Source organism: Ranitomeya imitator, chromosome 5 (assembly GCF_032444005.1).
Source record: "Ranitomeya imitator isolate aRanImi1 chromosome 5, aRanImi1.pri, whole genome shotgun sequence".
NCBI classification, from domain to species: Eukaryota; Metazoa; Chordata; class Amphibia; order Anura; family Dendrobatidae; genus Ranitomeya; species Ranitomeya imitator.
The window spans coordinates 466,088,804-466,114,517 of record NC_091286.1 but is presented as its reverse complement, the minus strand read 5'-3'; the positions used below and the strand labels follow the sequence as shown (position 1 = coordinate 466,114,517).

General features: G+C 41.7%; 1 protein-coding gene across 1 annotated transcript in view; it reads left to right on the top strand.

The window, feature by feature from the left end:
- Positions 1-25,714, top strand: part of NAALADL2 (N-acetylated alpha-linked acidic dipeptidase like 2) — a 980,368-nt gene that overhangs the window by 513,743 nt on the left and 440,911 nt on the right. The window contains exon 6 of the mRNA XM_069726727.1: positions 12,275-12,415. Within this exon, the coding sequence (XP_069582828.1) occupies positions 12,275-12,415 (141 nt within the window). The remainder of the gene's footprint in view (positions 1-12,274; positions 12,416-25,714) is intronic.

Below are 25,714 nucleotides of genomic sequence, written 5' to 3'. Positions count from 1 at the left end.
AGAATGGCGAAGTCAAAGTCCAGACCTCAATCCAATCGACAATCTGTGGAAAGAGATTAAAACTGCTGTTCACAATCGATCTCCATCAAACCTCACTGAGCTCGAGCTGTTTGCCACGGAAGAATGGGCAAGAATTTGTCTCTCGCTGTACAAAACTGATAGAGATGTACCCCAAGCGAATTGCAGCTGTAATCACAGCAAAAGGTGAGGCAACAAAGTATTAATTTAAAGGGGCCGAATAATATTGCACACCCCACTTTTCAACTTTTGAATTTCCACAAAAATTTAAAATAACCAATAAATTTCATTCAACTTCACAATTGTGTTGCACTTGTTGTTGATTCTTCACCAAAAATTTACATTTAATATCTTTATGTTTCAAGCATGATATATGGGATAAGGTTGAAAAGATCCAGAGAGCTGAATATTTTCGCAAGGCACTGTACATGTTTATACATTTAACTTTGTCACCATGCATCCTTCTTTTTTGCTACTGTTACCTCTCCATATCGTTATCTAAATTTAAAGCTTCCATAGATCAGTGATAATAAATTTGATGGTCCTGAATAACATAAAATTGACAGAACCAAATGCATAAATTTACATTTGGGAAAATTGAACTGATGTTTCCATTGGTTTAAAAATACTCTATGATACACTATTTTATAATTAGCAAACAGGCAAAACAAAACAAATGTCAAACCTATTGCTACTGTATTTCTCTTTAAAACCTTTACAGTTAAGTACAGTTGTTAAGGTTGAAATAAGATACATATCCATCATGTTCAGATTATGATCTAAATATATTAATCTGGAGGATGGCAAAAAACATATGTGTGATAAGCCAACTCTGCCTTTTTAGGGGAACAATTCCTTGACAGATTCAATAATGGCAATCACATTAGTTTCCTGGATCAGCGTCCCATTGTAGATTCTGCTACCCATAACCTGTTTCTTGAATCAAAGAATCATTGCAGAGTGCACTACCCATAACCTATAAAATATTTTTTTTTCAAGAAAGAAAATCTGACACTCCTATAATTTGTTCTTCTGTAAAGATTCATTATCTGTGACATTAATGAAACCTTCTTTCTTCAAAACACAAAATGTAGATGATGCACTATAATAATAAGAGTAGGCTAAAAAGGAGGAATAAAATTCATTGGATACAAATAGCAAAAGTTATTCGTCAAAAAGAATGGTCTCTCAACAACAGCACTATCATACTATCCTTAATCACTGAAGAGTTTAGTGGATTTGTTATTGGCTTTAGTTCAATATTCTATAATTTATCTGTAAGTCACTTACTGCATTAAAGGCTTTGCTGAGATCAAGATAAGTAATGTCCATGGCCTCACCTAAAACCAACAGTTTTATGACAGTGTAAATAAAAATCAATAAGATTATTTTTACATGCTCTCTCATGAGTAAAGCTAAGCTAATTTGGGTCCAACAAATTAATAGTTGCTGGTTGGTGTACTTTCCTTTTTCAGAAGAGTTTTCAGTATTTAAAAAAACAGATATTAAGCAATGTGGACTAATGTTATCAGCTTCTCTCTCAATAGACATCTTATGAGCAGGAACAACATTGACCCTTTACTAAGCTTCAGGTGAATGTAATGTTACAGATTATCAAAATCTACCAAGATTTCGCAATGCCAAATTATATGGATTGGAATGAATAGCTGTCATTATCGCAGAAATCTTGTGAAGCGAATCCTGAAACCTCTGAATTTGAGAGTACGGATTTTTCTAAATTTAGAGTGGAATTACATTTCATCATAAGTTTGCATATTTCTAGTAGTAGTTAAACTGATTACTTTGATTCAACTGATGCAAAGTAAACTAGAATGAGATTTTTGCATAATCATTTGATTAGCACCAGAGCAGATCCCATGCCAAACCTGCAGGTACAAGAACATATCATACTTATTTATAGGGGTTGTCCACTACTAGGACAACCCCTTCTTGATCAAAATGCTTGGCCCCAATAAAATAAAAAAGCTTATTGACACCTCTGTGCTGACGCTGTTAAAACAGTGTTGGCAGTCATGGTCCTGGGGCTCTCGTGTGGTTGCTGTGACACGTTACCCAATCAGCATTGGCATCACTATTGCTGCCTTTTGAATCAAACATGAAGAAGAAGTCAGATCGAAGGAGGGGACAGTAACTCGAGCGCTAATTGGACACTGGACTCACTTGTCACAACAGCCACACAGGAGCCCTGGGGGGAGAGCGAGTGCCGATACCATGGAAACAGTGAGGTGTGTATAAGCTTTATTTTATCTGAGCCAAGCAAGTATGACAAAGTATCCCAAGCAGGTATGACAAGGAGTTGTTCAAGTAGTGGACACTGTCTTTAAGGACATGTGACTAGACAGGACATCAAAAGTTATGAACTTACCAGATGAGAATAATTGATTTATAACAAGCAATCCTTAACTCTCCCACTTTTACTTTACATGGAAGATTAACACCTTCACCCTATAGCCTGTTTTCACCTTCCTGACCAGGCCAAATTATAAGTAAAATTTGTTTGATATGACTTGCATTAATTTGTGAAAACATTAGAAATTTGACAAAAAATTAGGAAAATGGATCAATTTTCAAATGTTTAACTTGTATGCCCCTAAATCAGAGAGTTATGTAACACAGAATAATTAATAAATAACATTTCCCACATGTCTTCTTTACATCAGCATGATTTTTGAGACTTTTTTTTTGTTAGGAAGCTATGAGGGTTAAAATTTTACCAATTTCTCAACTTTCTGACAAAATTTACAAAATAATTTTTTTAGAGACCACATTGCATTTGAAGTGACTTTGAGGGGCCATTATGAAAGAAAATACCCATAAGTGACACCATTCTATAAACTTTGCCACTTGAGGCATTCAAAATCACATTCAAGAACTTTATTAACCCTTCAGGTGCTTAACAAGAATTAATGGAATATGGAAGGAAAAATGAATATTTAACCTTTTTTCACAAAAAATTATCTTTAGACCCAAATTTTTATTTTCACAAGGGAAACAGGAAAAAATTTACGCCAAAATGAGGTGCTGAGCATACTGATAGCCCATATTTAAGGGAAAACTTCTGTTTAGGGGCACAACAGAGCTCAGAAGCGAAGTAGCTCCATTTGATTTTTTTATGTAATATTTGCTGTAATTATTTGTGGATGCCATGTTACGATTGGAGAGCCCTGATGTACCTAAACAGTCAAAACTGCTCACAAGACACACCATTTTGGAAACTGGGCCCCACAGGAAACTTACCTAAATCTGTAATGAGCAGCTTATAACGTTGAGCCGTGAACATTAAAAAAAATCTAAATTTTCCCACAAAAATGTTTTTGCCCAATGTTTTTATTTTCACAAGAGTAATGGGACAAAATGCACTACACAATTTGTTGTGCAAATTCTCTTGAGTACACCAATACCTCATATGTGGTTCAAAACTACTAATGAGTCACAGTGCAAAGCGCAGAAGGGAATAAAAGCCATAGTGGCGTTCAGAATTTGCTGGACTAGCATGAGGGTGCAATGTCGCATTAGCAGACCCTCTGATGAGCAGAAACCCCATAAGAATCCCCAGTTTACAAACTACACCTTTCAGTTAATTCATCTAGAGGTGCAGTGATTATATTGACACAACAGGTACATAACAGAATTTTGTACCATTGGGCAGTGAAGAAAAAATAATTCAATTTTTACCACCAAAATGTAGTTTTAGCCCCAGATTTTTCATTTTCATATTGGAAATGGGTAAAAGTGAAAACAGATGCCAAATTTTACTGATCAGGTTCGCTCATCTCTAATTCTGAATTTCAAGGATCAGATTAATAGTGACTAGAGATGAGCGAATATTTCAATGTTCGGTTCAGATTACAATCACCAAATTTGCAATATTAGCAGATTTGTTAGTCGAACATTAACCGAACGACATTCAAGTCAATGGTAGGCAAAAACAAATGCATGCACAACACCTTCTAACAGCCCCCAAAGCTGCCAAAACACATCAAATGAAGGACAGACACTAGGAAAGTGGCCTCAATTCACCCACCTACAAACTGTAGGATGGCATGGCAGCAATCAGCCATGCATGAGGTATCGTTGTCTGAGCCAGCATTTACAGCTTTCAATTGAATGTCAAAGTAAGACAAGGTCGGTGAGGGATTGGTGTAAGTCTGCTGTGCTGGAAGACCTGAAATACCACATGCAACAGCACAACCTACTTTCATGCTCAGCCACACTCAGGTATCACAAATATCTGTTTCATAGACTGCTATTGCCAGAAAAATATTAGTAACATGTGTAGTTGACTCCAAGGAAATGGAGGCCTTAAGGTCTCAGAGGCCAACTGCTGCAGGCAACATGTATGAAGGAGACTCAACTAAGAGTCTACACATTTACAAAAATTAGAGGCAGACACCAACAAAGCTGCATTAATTGAAATAGATTAGAAGTAGTATAGCGGGGACTGACACCTCTCCCACTATTGCCAACCCAGCTGATGTAGACTGTAACAGGCAAGGTGGTGGAAACACTGTGCTGCATCCCTCTGAAAGACTGAAGGGGCATAACTAGTTGACCTACCAAATCCCAACTTGGATAAGTGTCAACAGGTGAAAACTGCTACCCAAGGAGAGACAATTGTGCAGCAATTTTACAACTTCTGTAATTTCTATTACTGGATAAGTAACTCCCTTTCTTTGGCAGCCATATAGCAGTACTCTTTGTAAATGAGGGCCAAAAAGAACATGTGCTTCAGTAAATGGCAAGAGTTGCATCAAGTGGCCTTTGCTCCTCTTCATCCACCTTACATGACACACAGTACAGTCCTCAGTGGTGGCACTCGAATTACCGTTATTTTCCCCCACATCGCAACGCTCCAACCACCCAAATGACTGTTGGGACTTAGATGGCTTAGTCTGCAGATCTGTTCACATATTGTATGTCATGTGCATCGGAATTGTACACCAAAGATTCAAAACTCAAGAGGAGGAAATTATTTGCACCAATAGCCAAATTTTTTTCTCAGTTTGATCCATGGACAGAAGAAGTTGGGTTCGAGCATAATCCAAACTCTCGTCAACAGACGTTAACCCCATTGGGTGAAGGTGATAAACTCGTGACGAGACTCAGATACTTAAGGCTCCCACTGACTCTATTTTGCTGTCATGGCAGGAAGAGGAGGGTAACTCTCAGGGTGAGAAGTGGGAGAACAGAGAGGATGACGATGAGGTAGTAGATCACACTTGGTATAAAACCCAGAGGCATGCAGATGAGCAGCTCAGCAGAGGAGAAGGAGGAGGAAGATGAGGAGGTCACGTAGACACATAGTTATGCAAACACGACAACTAATACATCCTGAGCCCCAACTCTTAAAGTGTACAGCAGCGTTCACGGTTCTGCAGTTGCTTTTTTTTCAGATCAGCAAAAATCTATAAAATCACGTTATGTCAACTTTTTTAAAAACTACATTGTAGAATATAAATACATGAAATAATTTCAATACAACAGTTGTGCTCAAAAGTTTACATACCCCACAGAATTTTTGCTTTCTTGGCCTTTTTTCAGAGAATATGAAAGATAACACCAAAACTTTGCCTTCACTCATGGTTAGTGGTTGGGTGAAGCCATTTATTGTCAAACTACTATGTTTTCTCTTAATAACTCTCTCTCATAACTACAACCAAAAACATCCAAATGACCCTGATCAAAAGTTCACATAGCATGGTGATTTTGGCCTGATGACATTCAAAGAAGTTGAGACAAATATGTTTGAATGGCTACTAAATGTAGCATCCTCACCTGTTACCTGTTTGCTTGTAATCAGAGTGTGTGCATAAAAGCAGAGTGAGCTTCAGGGATCCTGATAGATTTTTGCATCTTTCATCCAGCCACTGATGTTTCTGGGATGTGAGTCATGGGCAAGGCAAAAGAATTGTCAACAGATCTACAGGAAAAAATAGTTGAACTTTGTACCACAGAAAAGGGATGCACAAAATATCCAAGGAATTGATAATGCAAGTTAGCAGTGTTCAAACTGTGAACAACAAATGGAAAATCTAGGGCTCTGTAAAAACAAAGCCAATGTCAGGTAGACCAACAAAAATGTCTTACACAACTGCCAAGAAAATTGTTCGGGATGCAAAGTAAAGCCCACAGATAACATAAGCTGAAGTACAGGACTTTTTGAAAACTAGTCGCATGGCTGTTTCAAGATGCACAATAAGGAGGTGCTTGAAGAAAAATTGGCTGCATGGTTGAGTTGCCTGAAGAAATCCATTACTGCTCAAATACCACAAAGTATTTCACCTACAAAGCGCAAAACAGCACAGAAACAAGCCTCAAAACCTCTGGAACAAGGTAATTTAGAGTGATGAGATCAAAATTTAACTTTTTGGCCACAACCATAAACATTAGTTTTGGAGAGAGGTCAACAAGGCCTATGATGAAAGGAACACCATTCCTACTGTAAAGCACAGAGGTGGATCGCTGATGGTTTGGGGATGCGTGGGCTACAAAGGCACAGAAAACTGAGTTGAAGGAAAGATGAATGCAGCACGTTATCAGCAAGTACTGGAGTCAAATTTGCAATCATCAGCCTGGAAGCTGCGCATGGGACATATTTGGACTTTCATGACAACGATCAAAAACACAAAGGCCAAGTTGACCTGTAATTGAGTACAGCAGAACAAAGTGAAGGTTTCTGGAGTGGCCATCTCAGTCTCCTGACCTCAATAACATTGAGCCACTCTGTGGAGATCTCAAGTGTGCAGTTCATGCTAGACAGCCCAGGAATTTGCAGGAACTGGAGGCTTTTTGACAAGAATAGTGGGCAGATTTACCTTCTAAGAAAATATTCCACCAGTACCACAAAAGACTCCAAGCTGTCATTAATGTTAGAGGGGGCAATACACAGTTTAAATATATGGTTTCTATGAACTTTTGATCATGGCCATTTGGATGTTTTGGGTTGTAATTTTGATTTAAAAAGAGAAAACACAGTAGTTTGACAATAAATGGCTTCACCCAACCACTAACCATGAGTGGAAAAAAGTTTTGGTGTTATTCATGTTCTCAGAAAAAAGGCCAAGAAAGCAAAAATTTTGTTGGGGTATGTAAACTTTTCAGCACAACTATACATGCATGAACTGGCACATGGGCGATCAAAATGAGATAATCTGGGAATGTCACTATCCTAAAATGCACCCCGTCAACTGCATCTTCTGAGTCTTCCTCCTCCCTTACGGTGTCACACAGGTGTCCAGCCGCAGAATCTTCACTTGTTTACCCCCTACAGTTGGGGTGACTGAGAGCCTGTCAGCTGATATGGAAGTGGTTATGCCTGCTGTTTTTGACTGATCTTACATACCAAACACATCCTAGCTTTCTTAATCCACTGTAACATCTCCGTCTGCACCTCTCTCACAGTTAAGCAGCTTGTTGAGTTCACCCTACTTATCCGTGTGTCAGCGCAGCAGCGAGCCATAATTTGTGCAGTTGTGCTCACGTCAAAAGATTCTTTTCTCCTACACATGGAAAGCAAACAGCTTGATGCTCATCATCTTCAATCTACTAATAATAAAAACCTTTATTTATATATCTCAAACATGTTCCCCATAGCTTTGCAAGTCAGCAGTTCATGTGAAACAATCAAGAGTTGACAAGTTTAAGATAATCAAACAATTAAAGAAAAAATAATGCCGACTCTGCTCTTCAGAGTTTACAATCTACAGTGAGGTGCGGATGACACAAATAACAGTTGCTTATGTACAAATATGGTACAACCATCTTGAGGACATGGGGGGGGGGGTAAATATAGGCTGCTTGAGGCTTTTGGGTATGGTTGAGTTTGGCAAACCATGTTCAGAGAAAGAGAGAATAAGCTATATAAATAAAAAGGACTTTGATTAGGTAACATGATAGGCCGCCCTAAACCGATGTGTTTTTAGGGAGCATCAAAGTTGTGGTTATACTCCTAATTTCATGGGGGACAAAGGGTAAGAGGTGAGTTATATAGGTAGGAGATTGAACTGAGCAGGACAAAGTTCAGATCAGGGTTGTGTCTCAGAGTTTGAAAGTTGTGAGAGGGCATGAAAAGCAGCTAGAGATAGAAGATGGAAAGCAGTCGGGGAGGTGGGGCTGTTAAAGTCTCCCAGGGTAAGAGGTGGCAATTCTGAGGGCATAAAGTGTGGCAAGAATGCATAAAAGTGGTCAAGGAAGTGGGTGGGTGAGCCTGGGGGCTGGTATATGACTGCTATTCTGCCTAAATCCCTGGCTCTGTGCTGCAAGAGACTGCTCCTCTCCAATAGATCCGGTTTAGCCCTTCCAGCAAACCTTCTCCAGCTCTCAGCAGCAAGCTGTGTGTGAGTTCCGCTGCATCTGTCTCCACCCGCCTGCTTTGGACACGTAAGTTTGTCCTGCTTCAGCTAAAGTAGTCGGTATGCAGCGGCAGTATTTGTGACTGCTCTGGACTTCCTAAGAGGTTCACAGCTCTGCACTGTTTTCAGGACTCTTACTCTGAGACAGCCAGCCTTGTTTTGAGCCTTGTTGTGAGCTGTGTCCTCTGAAAGGCTTTCCCTATTGTGTGCCTTGCCCAAGAGACCTTGCGTGCATCAGCGCTGCATATGAACTACTTCAGTATCTCCCTGTTGCTGTGTTTTCCTTGAACTGTTGCTCACTTGCTTCACCTACGTTTATTTGTGTAAATACAGACTTGCTACTGTACTCCTGAGTGTTACACTATAATTGATACAAAACCACTACACACTGTAAGATAGAGAACTAAACTAATAGACAACATGGGTTGGAGAACTTAACTACTAAACAGCTTGAGTTGGAGAACTAAACTAGTACACACCAAGGGATGGAGAACTAAATCAGTAGATACCAAGGTGTCACTAGATACCAAGTCATGGAATCCCCAGGGCTTGCAGAACCAACCTCTGTATGTAACAGTTCCTCCAGTGCTTCTGCCTCCTCCACCTTCTGAAGGCTAAGATTTTGGATCTAAATGAGTGGCTTGCAATACTGAGACCTATTGACAATATGTAAAGGAGTTTGAAGCTTAGTGATCTGGCACTTACCGGGGTAGGAATGAAGGAGTATGGCAACAAGAAAGTGCCAGTACAGTAAGGCAAAAAGGTGGCTTACCTACTGTATTTCATTAGTAACAGAAATTTTTTGGGGGGCCTGTCAATAAAGGCCTGTATAACATTGAATAGATGCTAAAAACAATTACTAAGTGAGATGTCCCCTACCGTAACATAAAAAAATATTTTTAGTGTGGATGAGTCCTGTATAATCTAGATGATTGTCCGTGGCATTGTAGCGCCCTCTTTCCTACAGTTGCTGATGGTAAGGTGCAGGTTTGCTGGAGAAATATGGCCGACGTGTCATTAGATGAACTGATCTGGAAAAGGGTCATGATGACGGTTGGAATGAAAATGTACAACAGGATCAATAACAGGGCAACTATGGGATCTATGAGATTCATGATCCAGCCTACGATGATTAGCCAACACCGATTGCTAGAGAGCAATGGATGCTCGTCAGAAGATAGGTGTAACAGATTCCATAATAAACAAGATATTATAAACATGCCTCTTGCCATAGTGCTTGAACCACACTGCTCAGTACTGGGGTACTGTGAATTGTAGTTCAAGCACAATGGCATAAGGTTTGTTAAGTCACTAACCTTATCTGAACTTTCTATTTTATATATGGTTGTTCATTATAAATAGGGGGTAATATGACTTCATAAGGCATGTTTATAGTATCTGCTTATTATGGCAAAGTTATGACCTCAAGGACTTCAACCTCCTATGAGGCCCTTGATATTTCTTCATATGTGCATTGAAAAGTTACGCATCATACATTATGAGGCTCATTCGCAGTGCCTGGTGTGAGGATGCCAGGGGTGTCAGCTTTTGGTGGTGTTAAGAAAAAGTAACGAGGACCATACGAGGGCAGCAGATGTGAGGTGAATATTAATTGTAGTTTTTTCTTTTTTCCCACATCTTAAAAGTTATTATGCTCTGAGGTCTCCTCAGAGCCCAGAGCGTAATAGGAGACAAGGCGAAAAATTTGCTGCAAATTACATTTCCAGGTAAATTTTATACATTTTGGAGAATTTCATTCTTGTCAGATCTGCTCATCTCCACACAACATAGATCTAACTTTTGCCCATGCAGGTCAACTCCCTCTCCACTTTATCTTGCACACCTTGCATACTAGCCTTAATTGCCGCTAGAGTAATGACCTAAGATTTACTTACATTCTGAAGGTCTCTGTTCTATTACAATACCAAAATTTTAGTTGAAACCCAGTACAGGATGCCACAGGTAAATGTAAAAGTCAGAAATTAAACTGTGTGTTATTTTGAGATGAACTGTGACTTCTTGAATTCAAGCAGTTTTTCTCAGCTTTACAAGTTCTTCAATGCTCTTGAAGCTGGAATCCAGACTCCTATATGGCTATTGGTATCCAGGAGAAATCTCATGTGTTCTTGACTGCTGAGTCAACATTCTGCAAGGATGCATAAGATAGCTTCTTGACAAGGAAAGGGTTAATATAGCAATACAAAAGATAAATCGTGTAACCCAAAATAAGCGCTAGAAAGCTTTGAAGACTGACATACACACACGGAATGAACCTAGAAAAACAAAGATGACTTTATAATCTGTCAATTTAAAATAAAAGTTGTAGTGAAAGGGCTTTTAAAATTCCAACTCTTAAATGCATCTCCAGATTTGCACATAACTGAGAGCAAAGCACCCGATCAACTCCTTAATAGTGAACCTGGGCTATCTAGAACATTAGGTTTGAACATGCAATAAGGTAAAAAATAAAAGAATAAATGTTTAAGAGAAAGCTGCTTAACATCCTTATCTTAACATATACTTAACTTGTAATGTCTTCACATCCTGTTCCATCCAGATGTGTCCCGATCTCAGAATTCCAAGCGGCGGACGTTCACCGACCGCCATATTTGGACATCCAAGTGATGCCATACGCACCATACACACAGACACACACTGTATATGCTGTACACACCACACACACTCACACACACTGCATACACCATACACACCACACACACACACTGTATACGCTATACGCAGCCTCTTGAGTAGTACCACCAGCGGAACACCGTTGCAAACACGAAACTGCTGGGATCAGCCTAATTATTCACTAACCACCGTCATCTTTGTACAGGAGGAGCGCATGTGCAGTTTTAATGTGACTGCCGCTATCTCTTTGCATAAAGATGGCGGCAGTCTGATTTACAGCACCTGCACAAATTCTGTGCAGGCGCAGTGAATTATTCAGCTGATTCCAGCTGCAGATGCACAATGTGTCTAAAGGCAGAGGAAGCCTGTCACATTAAAAGGGTTTTCCCACCAACAAAAGTTCATTTTAAAAATTGTTTGTGTCTGACCGTGTACAGAGCATACCACATCTCCTGGGCAGGGGAGGAAGCAAAAGACAATACTGACATAACAGCAGGGGATCACAGAGGATTCATTTTGTCAGGTAAAATATTTCACTGACTGTTTTTAAAAAATATTTTACCTCACAAAATGTATCCTCTGCAATCTTCTGCCGTAATATCAGTATTGTCTTTTGCTTCCTCCCCTGCCCAGGAGCTGTGTTATGTTCGGTACACGGTCTGACTCAGACAATTTTTAAAATGAACTTTTGTTTATGGAAAGCCTCTTTAAAAAGCAAATATAAATGCCAACATGGCTCCTCCTAAAGAGTATGCCAATGACGATGTAAGGAAAGGAGCAAAGTCACAATGTCGAAGACAACAACGGGCAAATGAGACTCTTGAAGAGAAACAGCATTGCTGAGACAAAAACGATGCATATAGCACATGGGGTAGACAGGTCAAAGAAGAGAGCACAGACTGAGGAAGTCAGCACATGAGGAAAGAGAGAATGGATAGGTGAGTGAGCACATGGGGGAGAGATTCTCAATGCTGCAAAGCCTGCCCCCATCGTGACATTACCGCCCTCCCGATTCGATACCATCGGGTCTCCATCTACTATTATACATATATTTCTTAAAACATAAATATAAATTATTTAATTATATATTAAGTATATATTTATTTTTTTATGATTGTTTGAAGCCCAAACAATTATTTGGCAGGTAACACGTTATGTTGAAAAACAATTTTCTCATAAAGGTAGATCATTTCTTTTCCTTCTGGGAATTTAAAACAATTTGAATTTTTTTAATGTGCATATCTTCTATTTAGATGGAAACTCTTGGGAAATGAAACCAAATGTGACATCATTGTTGGTGCAGCCTGTAACTATAACACTTCTAAGAAGATTATTTGCTTGGACAGAGATGACAAAGTCAGATCATTGTCTTCCCATTAAAGTCTCAGAAACAGGTAATACCTAATATGTGTACAATTTTATGTAGGCTGATGAGGCAAAACATGTGCTACTTTGTACTGCAGGAAAATTTATATATGCCAATCTGGAAGCAAAGCATTGCAGTGATCTTAAACACTTAAAGGGGTTGTCCAGACTTCCTGTATAAATTGTTTGTGTACCTAGTCTATAGAATGCTGAAAGTTTGCAACTCTTTCAGTATTCTGCTCTCCTGCCTAGATACTAACTTATCCTATGACCACCCTCGCAACTGATTCTGCAGGAACTGGTGAAAATCCAACTAGAGTTTTCCTGTCTGAAGTCTGGTCGTACACGTCACAACTGGACTTTACGCCCAGTCTCCAGTAGGGCCGCCTCTGTCCACTGCTTCCATTTGTCATGATCCAGTCTGGAGTTTTTCTGCTATCATCCTTCTGGACTGGTCATGCGGGGGTTAACCCCCTCTGCCTCATTTTGGAGGTGGCTGAGCTTTTTCAGTCCTCTGCAGTCATGCTTCTAGGCTAGAGCAGCTGACCCGTATACCCTGGTGATCTTTCTGCCTCTGACTTCCCGTTTTTGTGTGAGACCTGTTCCCTATCCTCCCGGACTTAGTGTTCGTCTGGTGATTTTCCTTACAGTGTATGACTCGGCCTGATCTCTGAAACCTGCATCTTGCTTTTCCTCTCTGATACCTCGTTCCCTGACCGTCTTTGACTTCTGGCTTGTACCCCGACTTTGTCTTACGTCTCACGCTTTGGATACCGCATATGGCCCTGACTTCTGGCTTGTTTCTGACTACATGCATTGTTGTGACCTCTGGTACTTCTGCTCCTGACAGTTACTGTCTCTGCTCGTCTGACCACTCTTTTGTTCCCTGTGACACCTGTGCGGCTGCTCAGTGTTGCTATGCTGTGAGTGTGCAACCTTTCTTCCCCTGGTGGAGGTTGCGCTAAACTGCAGCCGAATCACACCATTCATGTAAAACGCTGATTGGACTGAGCTGCACCAATAAGCTGTAAAGAGGATGAATTTTCAAGCATATTCACAGCAAGCATTGTGAATGTACATAGACCTGCTGATTGAACAGCTCAGTCCAATCATCTTTGACAGCGCTGACAACCCCTTCAAAGGGTGTCAGCGCTGTGACAATGAACCAATACTTGCTTCTTCACTGTGACAGCGCTGTCACAGTGAGGGAGAGAGGATCAGACAATTTTCGCTGTGCTGGCACTCTGTTAAAGGGTTGTCAGCGCTGTCACAGCTAATTGGCTATATCCGTCCCTTTGCTTGTTTCTGTGTGTCCCAGAAAGAGACAAAGAAAGGGCAGAAAATTAAAGGAGAACTGCTGTCTTGATGCTGGCCAACTGACATCTTACTATTGGGGGAAGCAAGGAGCTGCTAAGATCCTTAACAGCAGAACAGCTGGAGCTTCTTCTGTAGTGTCAGTGAGAGGAAGTAGGGCCTGCCTTTGCCCAGAAGTTTCTGCACATAACCGATAACTACTCACCAATAGAGATGAGCAAATTTGATCAGGTCACTGCTTATTCGACAAGCTATAGCACTGTAGAGGGAACCCGGATACATGGATCACACCAGTTGATCAGTTGTTCACCTCCGTAGCTGCATGTGTTGCGGCTGTGTCACAGTAACAATTGAGAGGAAGTAATTAGTAGCTACTGACTCCCGGGATTTGGATGTTTCACCCCCAGCAGTTCGTCTCCAGCAGTTCGCCCCCGGGGACATTTTGCCCTTGGGTACCCTGTTTTGCCAGAATTTTGTGTTTGGATGTTTTGCCAGTTTGTTCTTGTGGTTCATGAATTCCTGTTCATTATCAATCCACAGGTCACAAAAGTACTGTACAGAGTGCTGCACTTTTGTGACATGTTAAATCAACTGTTTCCATCTGAGGTCATGGAGAACCTCTAGACTACACTCCGTGACCCAAGGACCTGCAGCTGTAACAGGTAAGTATCATCCTGGGGGCCAAATGCTGGGGATGAAATGTGCGTGGCTGAAATGTACCCAGGGCGAACTGCTGGGGACAAACTGCTGTGGGCGAACTGCTGGGGACGAAACACCTATAGCCCTGACTCCTGTCCCCCCACAACAACTCCTGGTAGCTCAGGGCTCAGGCTAATAGAAGATAAAACACTTGGGTCAAGTATATTGTGTCCAACAGTTAATTGCCCCCTCAGCTTCACCACATGTAAAGGCACACTATGCAAACACGCTTTCTTCAGCGTTGCTCAAGGTGTGCAAAGCGGCAGTGGAGAAAATCTCTCTTAGCAGAAGACTTCATCCACTATAAGTTCATAACATAAGTTAACTCTGCCCTTTATCTGGCCAAACAATCCTACTTCACCACCCTCATCACCTCACTATCCAACAACCCAAAATGACTTTTTGAAACCTTAAACTCCCTCCTGAAACCTAAAGTACAGGCCCCCATCACCAATCTCACTGGTGAGGATCTGGCCACTTATTTCCTAGAAAAAATCAACCACATCCATCAGGATATCTCAGCCCAATCTCCTCAGTGCCTGGATCCCCTTCCCTGCTGCACCTCAAGCTCATTAGACATCTTTGAGCCTGTTTCAGAAAAAGACGTTTCCAAGCTCCTCACTTTTGCTTGGCCTACAACCTGTAACAGTGACCCCATTCCTTCACATCTCCTGCAGTCTCTCTCACCAGTGGTCACCACTCACCTGACTAAAATATTTAACCTCTCTCTTTCTTCATGTATCTTTCCCTCCTCATTTAAACATGCCATCATAATCCCTTTACTTAAAAAGCCATCCCTGGACCAGAACTGCACTGCTAACTACAGACCTGTCTCTAACCTTTCCTTCATCTCTAAACTCCTGGAATGCTTGGCCCACTCCCGTCTAATCCGCTATCTCTCGGATAACTCTCACCCTTTACAATTTGGTTTCCGCTCTTTACAATCCACTGAAACTGCCCTCACTAAAGTCTCTAATGATCTAATAACAGCTAAATCCAAAGGTCATTGCTCTCTGCTGATTCTCCTGGATCTCTCTGCCGCATTTGACACTGTGGATCACCAGCTCCTTCTCACTATGCTCCGCTCCATAGGCCTCAAGGACACAGTCCTCTCCTTGTTCTCCTCCTACCTCTCTGACCGCTCCTTCACTGTATCTTTTGCCAGCTCCTCTTCCTCTCCTCGTCCCCTTACTATCGGGCTTCCACAGGGCTCAGCCTTAGGCCCCCTTCTCTTCTCTCTATACACGGCCCCTATTGGACAAACAATCAGCAGATTTGGGTTCCAGTATCATCTCTATGCTGACGACACCCAATTATACACTTCTTCCCCTGACATCATCCCTACTCTAATTCAAAATACCAAGGATTGTCTGTCTGCAGTCTCTATCATCATGTTCTCCCTCTATCTGAAACTAAATCTCTCCAAAACAGTACTTCTTGTGTTTCTCCCTTCTACTAACCTCACTGTACCCAACATCAAAACTGCCCTGGAGGGTTCAACCATAACTCCCAAGCAGCATGCCCGTTGTCTTGGGGTCATATTTGACACCGAAATTTCCTTTACTCCCTATATCCGATCCCTCATTTGCTCTTGTCACCTGCATCTTAAAAACATCTCCAGAATCCGACCATTTCTCACCTTTGAAACTGCTAAGACTCTTACTGTTGCTCTTATTTATTCTCGTCTGGACTACTGCAATTCTCTTCTGATCGATCTCCCTCTAACCAAACTTTCTCCTCTCCAATTTATCTTGAATGTGGCAGCCAGGGTCATATTTCTGTCCAGCCACTTCACCGATTCCTCCATCCTGTGCCAGTTATTACACTGGCTACCTGTTCGCTACACGGTCCAGTATAAACTTATTTCTATTACCCACAAAGCTCTCCACAGTTGTGCACCGCCTTATATCTCCTCTCTCATCTCTGTCTATCGACCTACACGTGCCCACCATTCTCCAAATGACCTAAGAATAACATCCCCCATAATCCGAACCTCGCACCTCCGTCTCCAAGACTTCCCTTGTGCTGCACCAGCTCTCTGGAATGCACTTCCCCAGACAATCAGACTGATACCTAGCCCCGACCTATTCAAGCGCACTTTGAAAACCCATCTCTTCAAACAAGCCTACCACATCAACTACTCAGTAAACTAAATTTGCCCTGTTCCCTCCTTCCAAATATTATTCTGAATCTGCACCCTACTATTCATCTTTATAAAATGAAAAAAAAACTACTCACCTTTACCCATTCCCACACTGCTCCAATCTCAGCAGAAGCAAACAATTGTCCTGGTTTGTCATGAAAGTCTTCTGTATCTCTATGTGATTGCAGACTTGTAAACACTGTGATGATTCTTCATTGTTGACAGTGAGAATGAGCATTCATGCGACCGCAAGTATGAAATATGCATATTCCACTCTCAGACTACATGTGCACGTCCTTGGTCAATACACCTCCAGGGTACCTTGCATCGTACAGTGTGCCTGATGTGACGATTCACAAGCCTGCCCTCAGAGAGACACACAGAGTGACTACAGACTTTTGTGATAAACCTGGAACACCAATTTTAATGAAATGTATATCTGCAAATATATTCTTATCTGCATATAAGCATAACTATATGACAGAAAAATAGATATATGCTTGTATATACAGTGGGTGCGGAAAGTATTCAGACCCCTTTAAATTTTTCACTCTTTGTTTCATTGCAGCCATTTGGTAAGTTCACTGCAGGTCAGGCTGTGATGGAGCACAGCTTCAGTGATGTCATGGCACGGCTAGTCACTGAACCTCTGCTCCCAGCATCTCCTCATTCACCGGTAGTTTTCAGCTGGGGCGGTTGCATCTTGGCACCTTCCTGGTTGAAAATTGTATATACCCCAGATATGGATTACGGCGTGGGACAAAACGACGGATAGGTATGGTATATTGCTGGTTTATTATTTTATTTCTTTTACAGGAGATTGAGAGTGTCGCATGGATTAGCTGCATAAGAAGTAAGGCAAACTGTGATTAGTGTTTTTTTTTTTCATTAAAATATTTTATTCTGGCTATGTCTTTATTTAACATGTAACAATAATAGGATTGGTAATGAATAGGTGTTTTATTGACACCTCTCCATTAATAAGCCGAGCTTGAGGTCACCTTACAATACAAACATTAACCCCCAAACTATTACCCCACTTGCCACCCCTACAGAGCAAGTGGGAAGAGAGAGAGGCTAAGTGACAGAAATGACACATCTTAGAAATGTGCCATTTCTGGGGCAGCTGAGAGTTTGTAGCTGGGGGGGCAATATCCATTGTCCCTTCCTAGGCTATGAATATCAGCCCACAGCTGTTTGCATAGCCTTTTCTGGTTATTAATTACAAGGGGACCCCGCATCTTTTTTGGAGGTCCCCCTATTTTAATAGCCAGTAAAGGCTAAATATACAGCTGCAGGCTCATATTCACAGCCTGTAGAAATCCATGGGTAATAACTCCTTCCCAGGCTATAAACATCGGCCACCAGTCGCTGGCTTTCCCTCTCTGGTTTGGAAAATTGTGCCGGAGCCTTCGCCATTTTTCCACCAAAAAGAAGCTTTTATTAATTACATATATGTCCCCTAATTTGCACACATGCAATACTAATTGGATTGGTCACTGGCATCTCTATATCTACCTATTCTGCATCTATTTACTATATGTAAACCATGTCTTACAGAAAACGAGAAATGAATTACCGGTTTCTCTTCTATCTATCTTTCTGTGTAATATAAATACATATATATGTATATATGTGTGTCACTGACATGTGCATATATATAAATATATATAAACAGTATATATATATATATATATATATATATATATATATATATATATATATATATATATATATATATATATATATATATATATATTCTGTGTGTATACATGTATTCTATCTTTTCTTTTATAACATACAGGTGCATCTCACAAAATTAGAATATCACCAAAAAGTTAATTTATTTCAGTTCTCGAATACAAAAAGTGAAACTCATATATTATATAGAGTCATTAGAAAGATATGTATTTAAAGTGTTTATTTCTGTTACTGTTGATGACTATGGCTTACAGTAAATTAATACTCTAACGTCATTATCTCAATAAATTAAAATACTTTATAACAGCAGCTTGAAAAAATTATGTTAAAATCCAAAATGTGATCCTACTGAAATGTATATTCATTAAAGGGAACCTGTCACCCCGTTTTTTGAGATTGAGCTATAAATACTGTTAAATAGGGCCTGCGCTGTGTGTTCCTATAGTGTATGTAGTGTACCCCGATTCCCTATGTATGCTGAGAAATAACTTACCAAAGTCGCCGTTTTCGCCTGTCAATCAGGCTGGTCAGGTCGGGAGGGCGTGGTGACATCGCTGGTTCTTCCTCAGCTTTACGTTGGTGGCGTAGTGGCGTAGTGGTGAAGACACAGCGCGCGATCTGCGCTGTCATCCCTTTCGTCGGTGGGGGCGGCCATCTTCCTGGGGCCGCGCGTGCGCAGATCGAGTGCTCTGCTGCACGGGGCTTCAGGAAAATGGCCGCGGGATGCCGCGCGTGCGCATTAGAGATCGCGGCGGCCATTTTCCCAAAGCCGAGTTTGCATCTCGGCTTTGGGAAAATGGCCGCCGCGATCTCTAATGCGCACGCGCGGCATCCCGCGGCCATTTTCCTGAAGCCCCGTGCAGCAGAGCACTCGATCTGCGCACGCGCGGCCCCAGGAAGATGGCCGCCCCCACCGATGCAAGGGATTACAGCGCAGATCGCGCGCTGCTTGTTCACCACTACGCCACTACGCCACCAACGTAAAGCTGAGGAAGAACCACCGATGTCACCACGCCCTCCCGACCTGACCAGCCTGATTGACAGGCGAAAACGGCGACTTTGGTAAGTTATTTCTCAGCATACATGGGGAATCGGGGTACACTACATACACTATAGGAACACACAGCGCAGGCCCTATTTAACAGTATTTATAGCTCAATCTCAAAAAACGGGGTGACAGGTTCCCTTTAAATGCACTCAATACTTGGTAATCCATTGGCATCAATTACTTCATCAATGTAGCGTGGCATGGAGTCGATCAGCCTCTGGCACTGCTGAGGTGTTATGGCAGCCCAGGTTGCTTTGATAGCAGCATTCAGCTCATGTGCATTGTTGGATCTGGTGTCTCTCATCTTCCTCTTTACAATACCGCATAGATTATCTATGGGGCTAATATCAAATGAGTTTGCTGGCCAATAAAGCAGTGATACTGTTGTTTTTAAACCAGGTTTGGTACTTTTGGCAGTGTGGACAGGTGCCAAGTCTTTGGAATGTGGGAGGAAACCGGATTATCCGGAGGAAACCCACGCAAACACAGGGAGAACGGAGGATGGGATTTGAATCCTGAACTCCAGCGCTGCAAGGCTGCAGTACTAACCACTGAGTTATTGTGCTGCCCTATTTCTGATTTTAAAATAATTTTTTCAAGTTGGTGTTATAAAGTATTCTAATTTACTGAGATAATTACTTTTGGGTTTTCATTGGCTGTAAGCCATAATCATCAACATTAACAGAAATAAACACTTGAAATAGAGCACTCTGTAATGACTCTATATAATATACGAGTTTCAGTTTTTGTATTGAAGAGCTGAAATATATTACCTTTATGATTATATTCTAATTTTGTGAGATGCACCTGTATCTGTGTGATTTTACTGTAGCCGGATATGAATTGCTGGCTTTTCAAAAGACACCTGTGTGTAAAAATTGCACAGTACTCGAATGGTACGATTGCTGTGTAAGTGCTGAGCGATTTGTTTTCTCGCACACATTGACATCTATTGCAGGATGCGATCCGATTTTTGATGACAATTGCAGCATGCTGCAATTTTTTTCTAGTCCGGCCGTGATCCATTCCAAGCTGGAAAAAAAATGCAGATGAACACACCATCATAGATTAACATTGGTCCGAATTCAATACGATTTTTTTTCAGATTGAATTTGTCTGATTTCATCGCAAGTGGTCATGAGCCCTAGAACTGATGTCTGAATTTCTGGGTAGATGTGAATACTTCTCTTCAAAGCCTGAATTTATGGGTTGGTAGGATCCTGTTGCAATTAAAAACCATCACATGCTGGAGGGTGCAGTGCTCGGTCAGAGAGCTAATATACAATTGAAAAAAGACTGACTGGTACTTCCAAGCTAGTGTGAACAGGTGCATACTAAGAGCAGCCATCTCCATATACAATAAGCAACAGAGTTGCACTCTGTAGTGATAACGCAAGTCAATGTGAAATATGTGAAGTATGAATAACAATACTACTTCTGAATAATGGGAAAAACTGAGATGCTTAGAACATAATTTGGCCAATCCATGCATGCCCACCAGCCAACGACAAGGCAGTCTCAGAACTGCTGAGAATCTACATGTCTAGTGTGAATATCACTCTAAGACTGAAGTCTGAATTTCTGGGTAGATGTGAACACTGAGATTAAAAGATGTAAAAAAAAACCACACACAAATCACTAAAATCTGTTTTACCACTCAAAATGCAGCGTTTCTTATAAAATAATAAACAAACATACGTACACATAATTAGTATTGCCGCATCTGTAACAGCCTGCTCTTTAGAACTGGCATGTTATTTGTTTTTCAAACGTTTTTATTGGTATTTTCAATTTTAACCCCTTAGTGACAGAGCCAATTTGGTACTTAATGACCAGGCCAATTTTTGCAATTCTGACCACTGTCACTTTATGAGGTTATAACTCTGGAACGCTTCAACGGATCCCGCTGATTCTGAGATTGTTTTTTCGTGACATATTGTACTTCATGTTAGTGGTAACATTTCTTCGATATTACTTGCGATTATTTATGAAAAAAACGGAAATATGGCGAAAATTTTTAAAATTTTGCAATTTTCAAACTTTGTATTTTTATGCCCTTAAATCAGAGAGATATGTCATGAAAAATAGTTAATAAATAACATTTCCCACATGTCTACTTTACATCAGCACAATTTTGGAAACAAAATTTTTTTTTATTAGGGAGTTATAAGGGTTAAAAGTTGACCAGCAATTTCTCATTTTTACAACACCATTTTTTTTTAGGGACCACATCACATTTGAAGTCATTTTGAGGGGTCTATATGATAGAAAATAATGAAGCGTGACACCATTCTAAAAACTACACCCCTCAAGGTTCTCAAAACCACATTCAAGAAGTTTATTAACCCTTTACGTGCTTCACAGGAACTGAAACAATGTGGAAGGAAAAAATGAACATTTAACTTTTTTTTGCAAACATCTTAATTCAGAACCATTTTTTTTATTTTCACAAGTGTAAAAACAGAAATGTAACCATAAATTTTGTTATGCAATTTCTCCTGAATACGCCAATACCCCATATGTGGGGGTAAACCACTGTTAGGGCTCACCGCAGAACTTAGAAGTGAAGCAGCGCCGTTTGACTTTTTCAATGCAGAATTGGCTGGAATTGAGATCGGACACCATGTCACATTTAGAGAGCCCCTGATGTACCTAAACAGTGGAAACTCCCCACAAGTGACACCATTTTGGAAACTAGACCCCTTAAGGAACTTATCTAGATGTGTGGTGAGCACTTTGAACCCCCAAGTGCTTCACAGAAGTTTATAACGTAGAGCCGTGAAAATAAAAAATCGCTTTTGTTTACACAAAAATGATCTTTTCGCCCACAAATTCTTATTTTCACAAGGGTAACAGGAGAAATTAGACCACTAAAGTTGTTGTGCAATTTCTCCTGAGTACGCTGATACCCAATATGTGGGGGTAAACCACTGTTTGGGCGCACCGCAGAGCTTGGAAGAGAAAGAGTGCCGTTTTACTTTTTCAATGTAGAATTGGCTGGAAATGAGATCGGACGCCATGTCGCGTTTGGAGAGCCCCTGATGTGCCTAAACAGTAGAAACCCCCCACAAGTGACCCCATTTTGGAAACTAGACCCCCCATGGAACTTATCTAGATGTGTGGTGAGAACCTTGAATGCCCAAGTGCTTCACAGAAGTTTATAATGCAGAGCCGTGAAAATAAAAAATATTTTTTTTTTCCACAAAAAATATTTTTTAGCCACCAAATTTTTATTTTCACAAGGGTAACAAGAGAAATTGGACCACAAAAGTTGTTGTCCAATTTGTCCTGAGTATGCTGGTACCCCATATGTGGGGGTAAACCACTGTTTGGGCGCACGGCAGAGCTCGGAAGGAAGGAGCGCCGTTTTGGAATGCAGACTTTGATAGAATGGTCTGCGGGTATTATGTTGCGTTTGCAGAGCCCCTGATGTACCTAACCAGTAGAAACCCTCCACAAGTGACCCCATTTTGGAAACTAGACCCCCCAAGGAGCTTATCTAGATGTGTGGTGAGAACTTTGAATGCCCAAGTGCTTCACAGAAGTTTAGAATGCAGAGTCGTGAAAATAAAAAATTTTTTTTTTTCCACAAAAAAGATTTTGTAGCCCCCAAGTTTTTATTTTCACAAGGGTAACAAGAGAAATTGGACCCCAGAAGTTGTTGTCCAATTTATCCCGAGTATGCTGATGCCCCATATGTGGGGGTAACCCACTGTTTGGGCGCACGGCAGAGCTCAGAAGGGAGGGAGCACCATTTGACTTTTTGAGCGCAAAATTGGCTGTCGTGTTTGGAGACCCCCTGATGTACCTAAACAGTGGAAACCCCCCAATTCTAGCTCCAACCCTAACCCCAACACACCCCTAACCCTAATCCCAACCTCATCCATAATCCTAATCACTAACCCTAACCATAATCACAACCCTTACCCCAAAACAACCCTAATGTCAACCCTAACCATAACCCTAATCAAAACCCTAAATCCAACACACCCCTAATCCTAATCTCAACCCTAACCTCAAACCTAACCCTAATCCTAATACACCCCTAATCACAACCCTAACCTTAACCCTAATCCCAAACCTAACCCTAATCCCAAGCGTAACCCTAATGCCAACCCTAACCCTAATACGAACCCTAATCCAAACCCTAACCCTAATCCCAGCTCTAACCCTAACTTTAGCCCCAACCCTAGCCCTAACTTTAGCCCCAACCCTAACCATAGCTCTAGGGCTACTTTCACACTTGCGTCGTTTGGCATTCCGTCGCAATCCGTCGTTTTGGACAAGAAACGGATCCTGCAAATGTGCCCGCAGGATGCGTTTTTTGCCCATAGACTTGTATTGCCGACGGATCGTGACGGATGGCCACACGTCGCGTCCGTCGTGCACTGGATCAGTTGTGTTTTGGCGGAGCGTCGGCACAAAAAAAGTTCAATGAAACGTTTTTTTGTACGTCGCATCCGCCATTTCTGACCGCGCATGCGTGGCCGTAACTCCGCCCCCTCCTCCCCAGGACATAGATTGGGCAGCGGATGTGTTGAAAAACTACAGCTGCTGCCCACGTTGTGCACAATTTTCACAACGTGCGTCGGTATGTCGGGCCGACGCATTGCGACGGCCCCGTACCGACGTAAGTGTGAAAGAAGCCTAACCCTAAGTTTAGCCCCAACCCTAACCCTAAATTTAGCCCCAACCCTAACCCTAAATTAAGCCCCAACCCTAGCCCTAACCCTAGCCCTACCCCTAACCTAACCCTACCCCTAACCCTACCCCTAACCCTAACCTAACCCTACCCCTAACCCTACCCCTAACCTAACCCTACCCCTAACCCTACCCCTAACCTAACCCTACCCCTAACCCTACCCCTAACCCTAACCCTACCCCTAACCCTAACCCTAACCCTACCCCTACCCCTAACCCTACCCCTAACCCTAACCCTACCCCTAACCCTAATTTTAGCCCCAACTGCTGTTCTCCTGCCGGCCGGCAGATGGAGACAGATGGCGGGCGCACTGGGCATGCGTCCGCCATGTTCTGCTGCCGGCGGCCAGGAGGAGCAGCAAGAGGATCCAGGGACCTAGGTGAGTATGCTAGGGTCCCCGAATCCCCCTATTTCTCTGTCCTCTGATGTGCGATCATATCAGAGGACAGAGAATTACACTTTACTTTTTTTTTTTTCTTTTTTTTTGCGGTCGCCGGTAAACAGTTAATTACCGGCGATCGCAAAACAGGGGTCGGTAATACCGACCCCGATCGTGCTCTTTGGGGTCTCGGCTACCCCCGGCAGCCGAGACCCCAAAGATTCTCCCGGTGCCGGCCGGCGGGCGCACTGCGCATGCGCCCGCCATTTTGAAGATGGCGGCGCCCACCGGGAGACACGAGGAGCATCGGGGGAGCTAGGTGAGTATTGGGGGGCCACCTGGGACCCCTTTTCTCTGTCCTCCGATGTGCGATCACATCGGAGGACAGAGAAATTAAAAAGAGATCGCTTTTTTTTTTTTTTTGCGATCGCCGGTAAACGGTTAATTACCGGCGATCGCAAATGCGGGGTGGGTTAAAAACCCCCGAATCATGTTCTCTGGGGTCTCGGCTACCCTCGGCAGCCGAGACCCCGGAGAAAATCGGCCTCTGGGGGGCACTATGGACTTTTTCCACAGCGCCGTTAATTAACGGCGCTGTGATTTAAGTACCCTTAGCGGCCGCCGTTAAAAGGCGTATCGGCGGTCGCTAAGGGGTTAAACAGGTAGAAATGAGAGAAAGGGGAAGGAAATAAACATAGGGTAGGGAAAAGGAAAGGAATCCCCAAGTGAAATGGGGAATGAAATATCAGGCATTAGAAAACAGACCATAAATTGGTAGCTTAAATATACTACATATATATGTCACTAACAAAGGGACGAAAATTAAATTAGTCTTGCGATGCAGTATAGTAAAAATAAGCATTAGCAGTAAAGAAAAATGTTGCTTAATAACTAGGCCCAAGAGAATAGATAAAAGTATACAAGTCAGAATTAAAGTAGCCTGTGCGATGAAGTAGAATAATAATAAGCATTTACAGTAAAGAAAAATGTTGCTTAATAGCTGGGCCTAAAAGAGAAAACAACCATATACATGTCGGATTCAAAGTAGCCTAAGTATAGAGATATACTGTATGAATATGATGCCTACTTATAAACACAATAAGTGGAATATCAGATAACGTCGCTGAAAAGTCAATATTATATGATGCTCAGTAATATTAGTATACACGTTTTTTGTGAGATAAAAGTAGATTAAAGGTCGCATAATGTGTGATATAATGCCTGCCCAAGTCCCAGAGTCCACATGGCACCCCTAAGACCTAGTGGAGGAAAGTTCGGTTTTGATCCAAGAAACAATCAAGTAACGAAAAAAATTTTTTTAAAGTGGAATTAAGTTGTTACA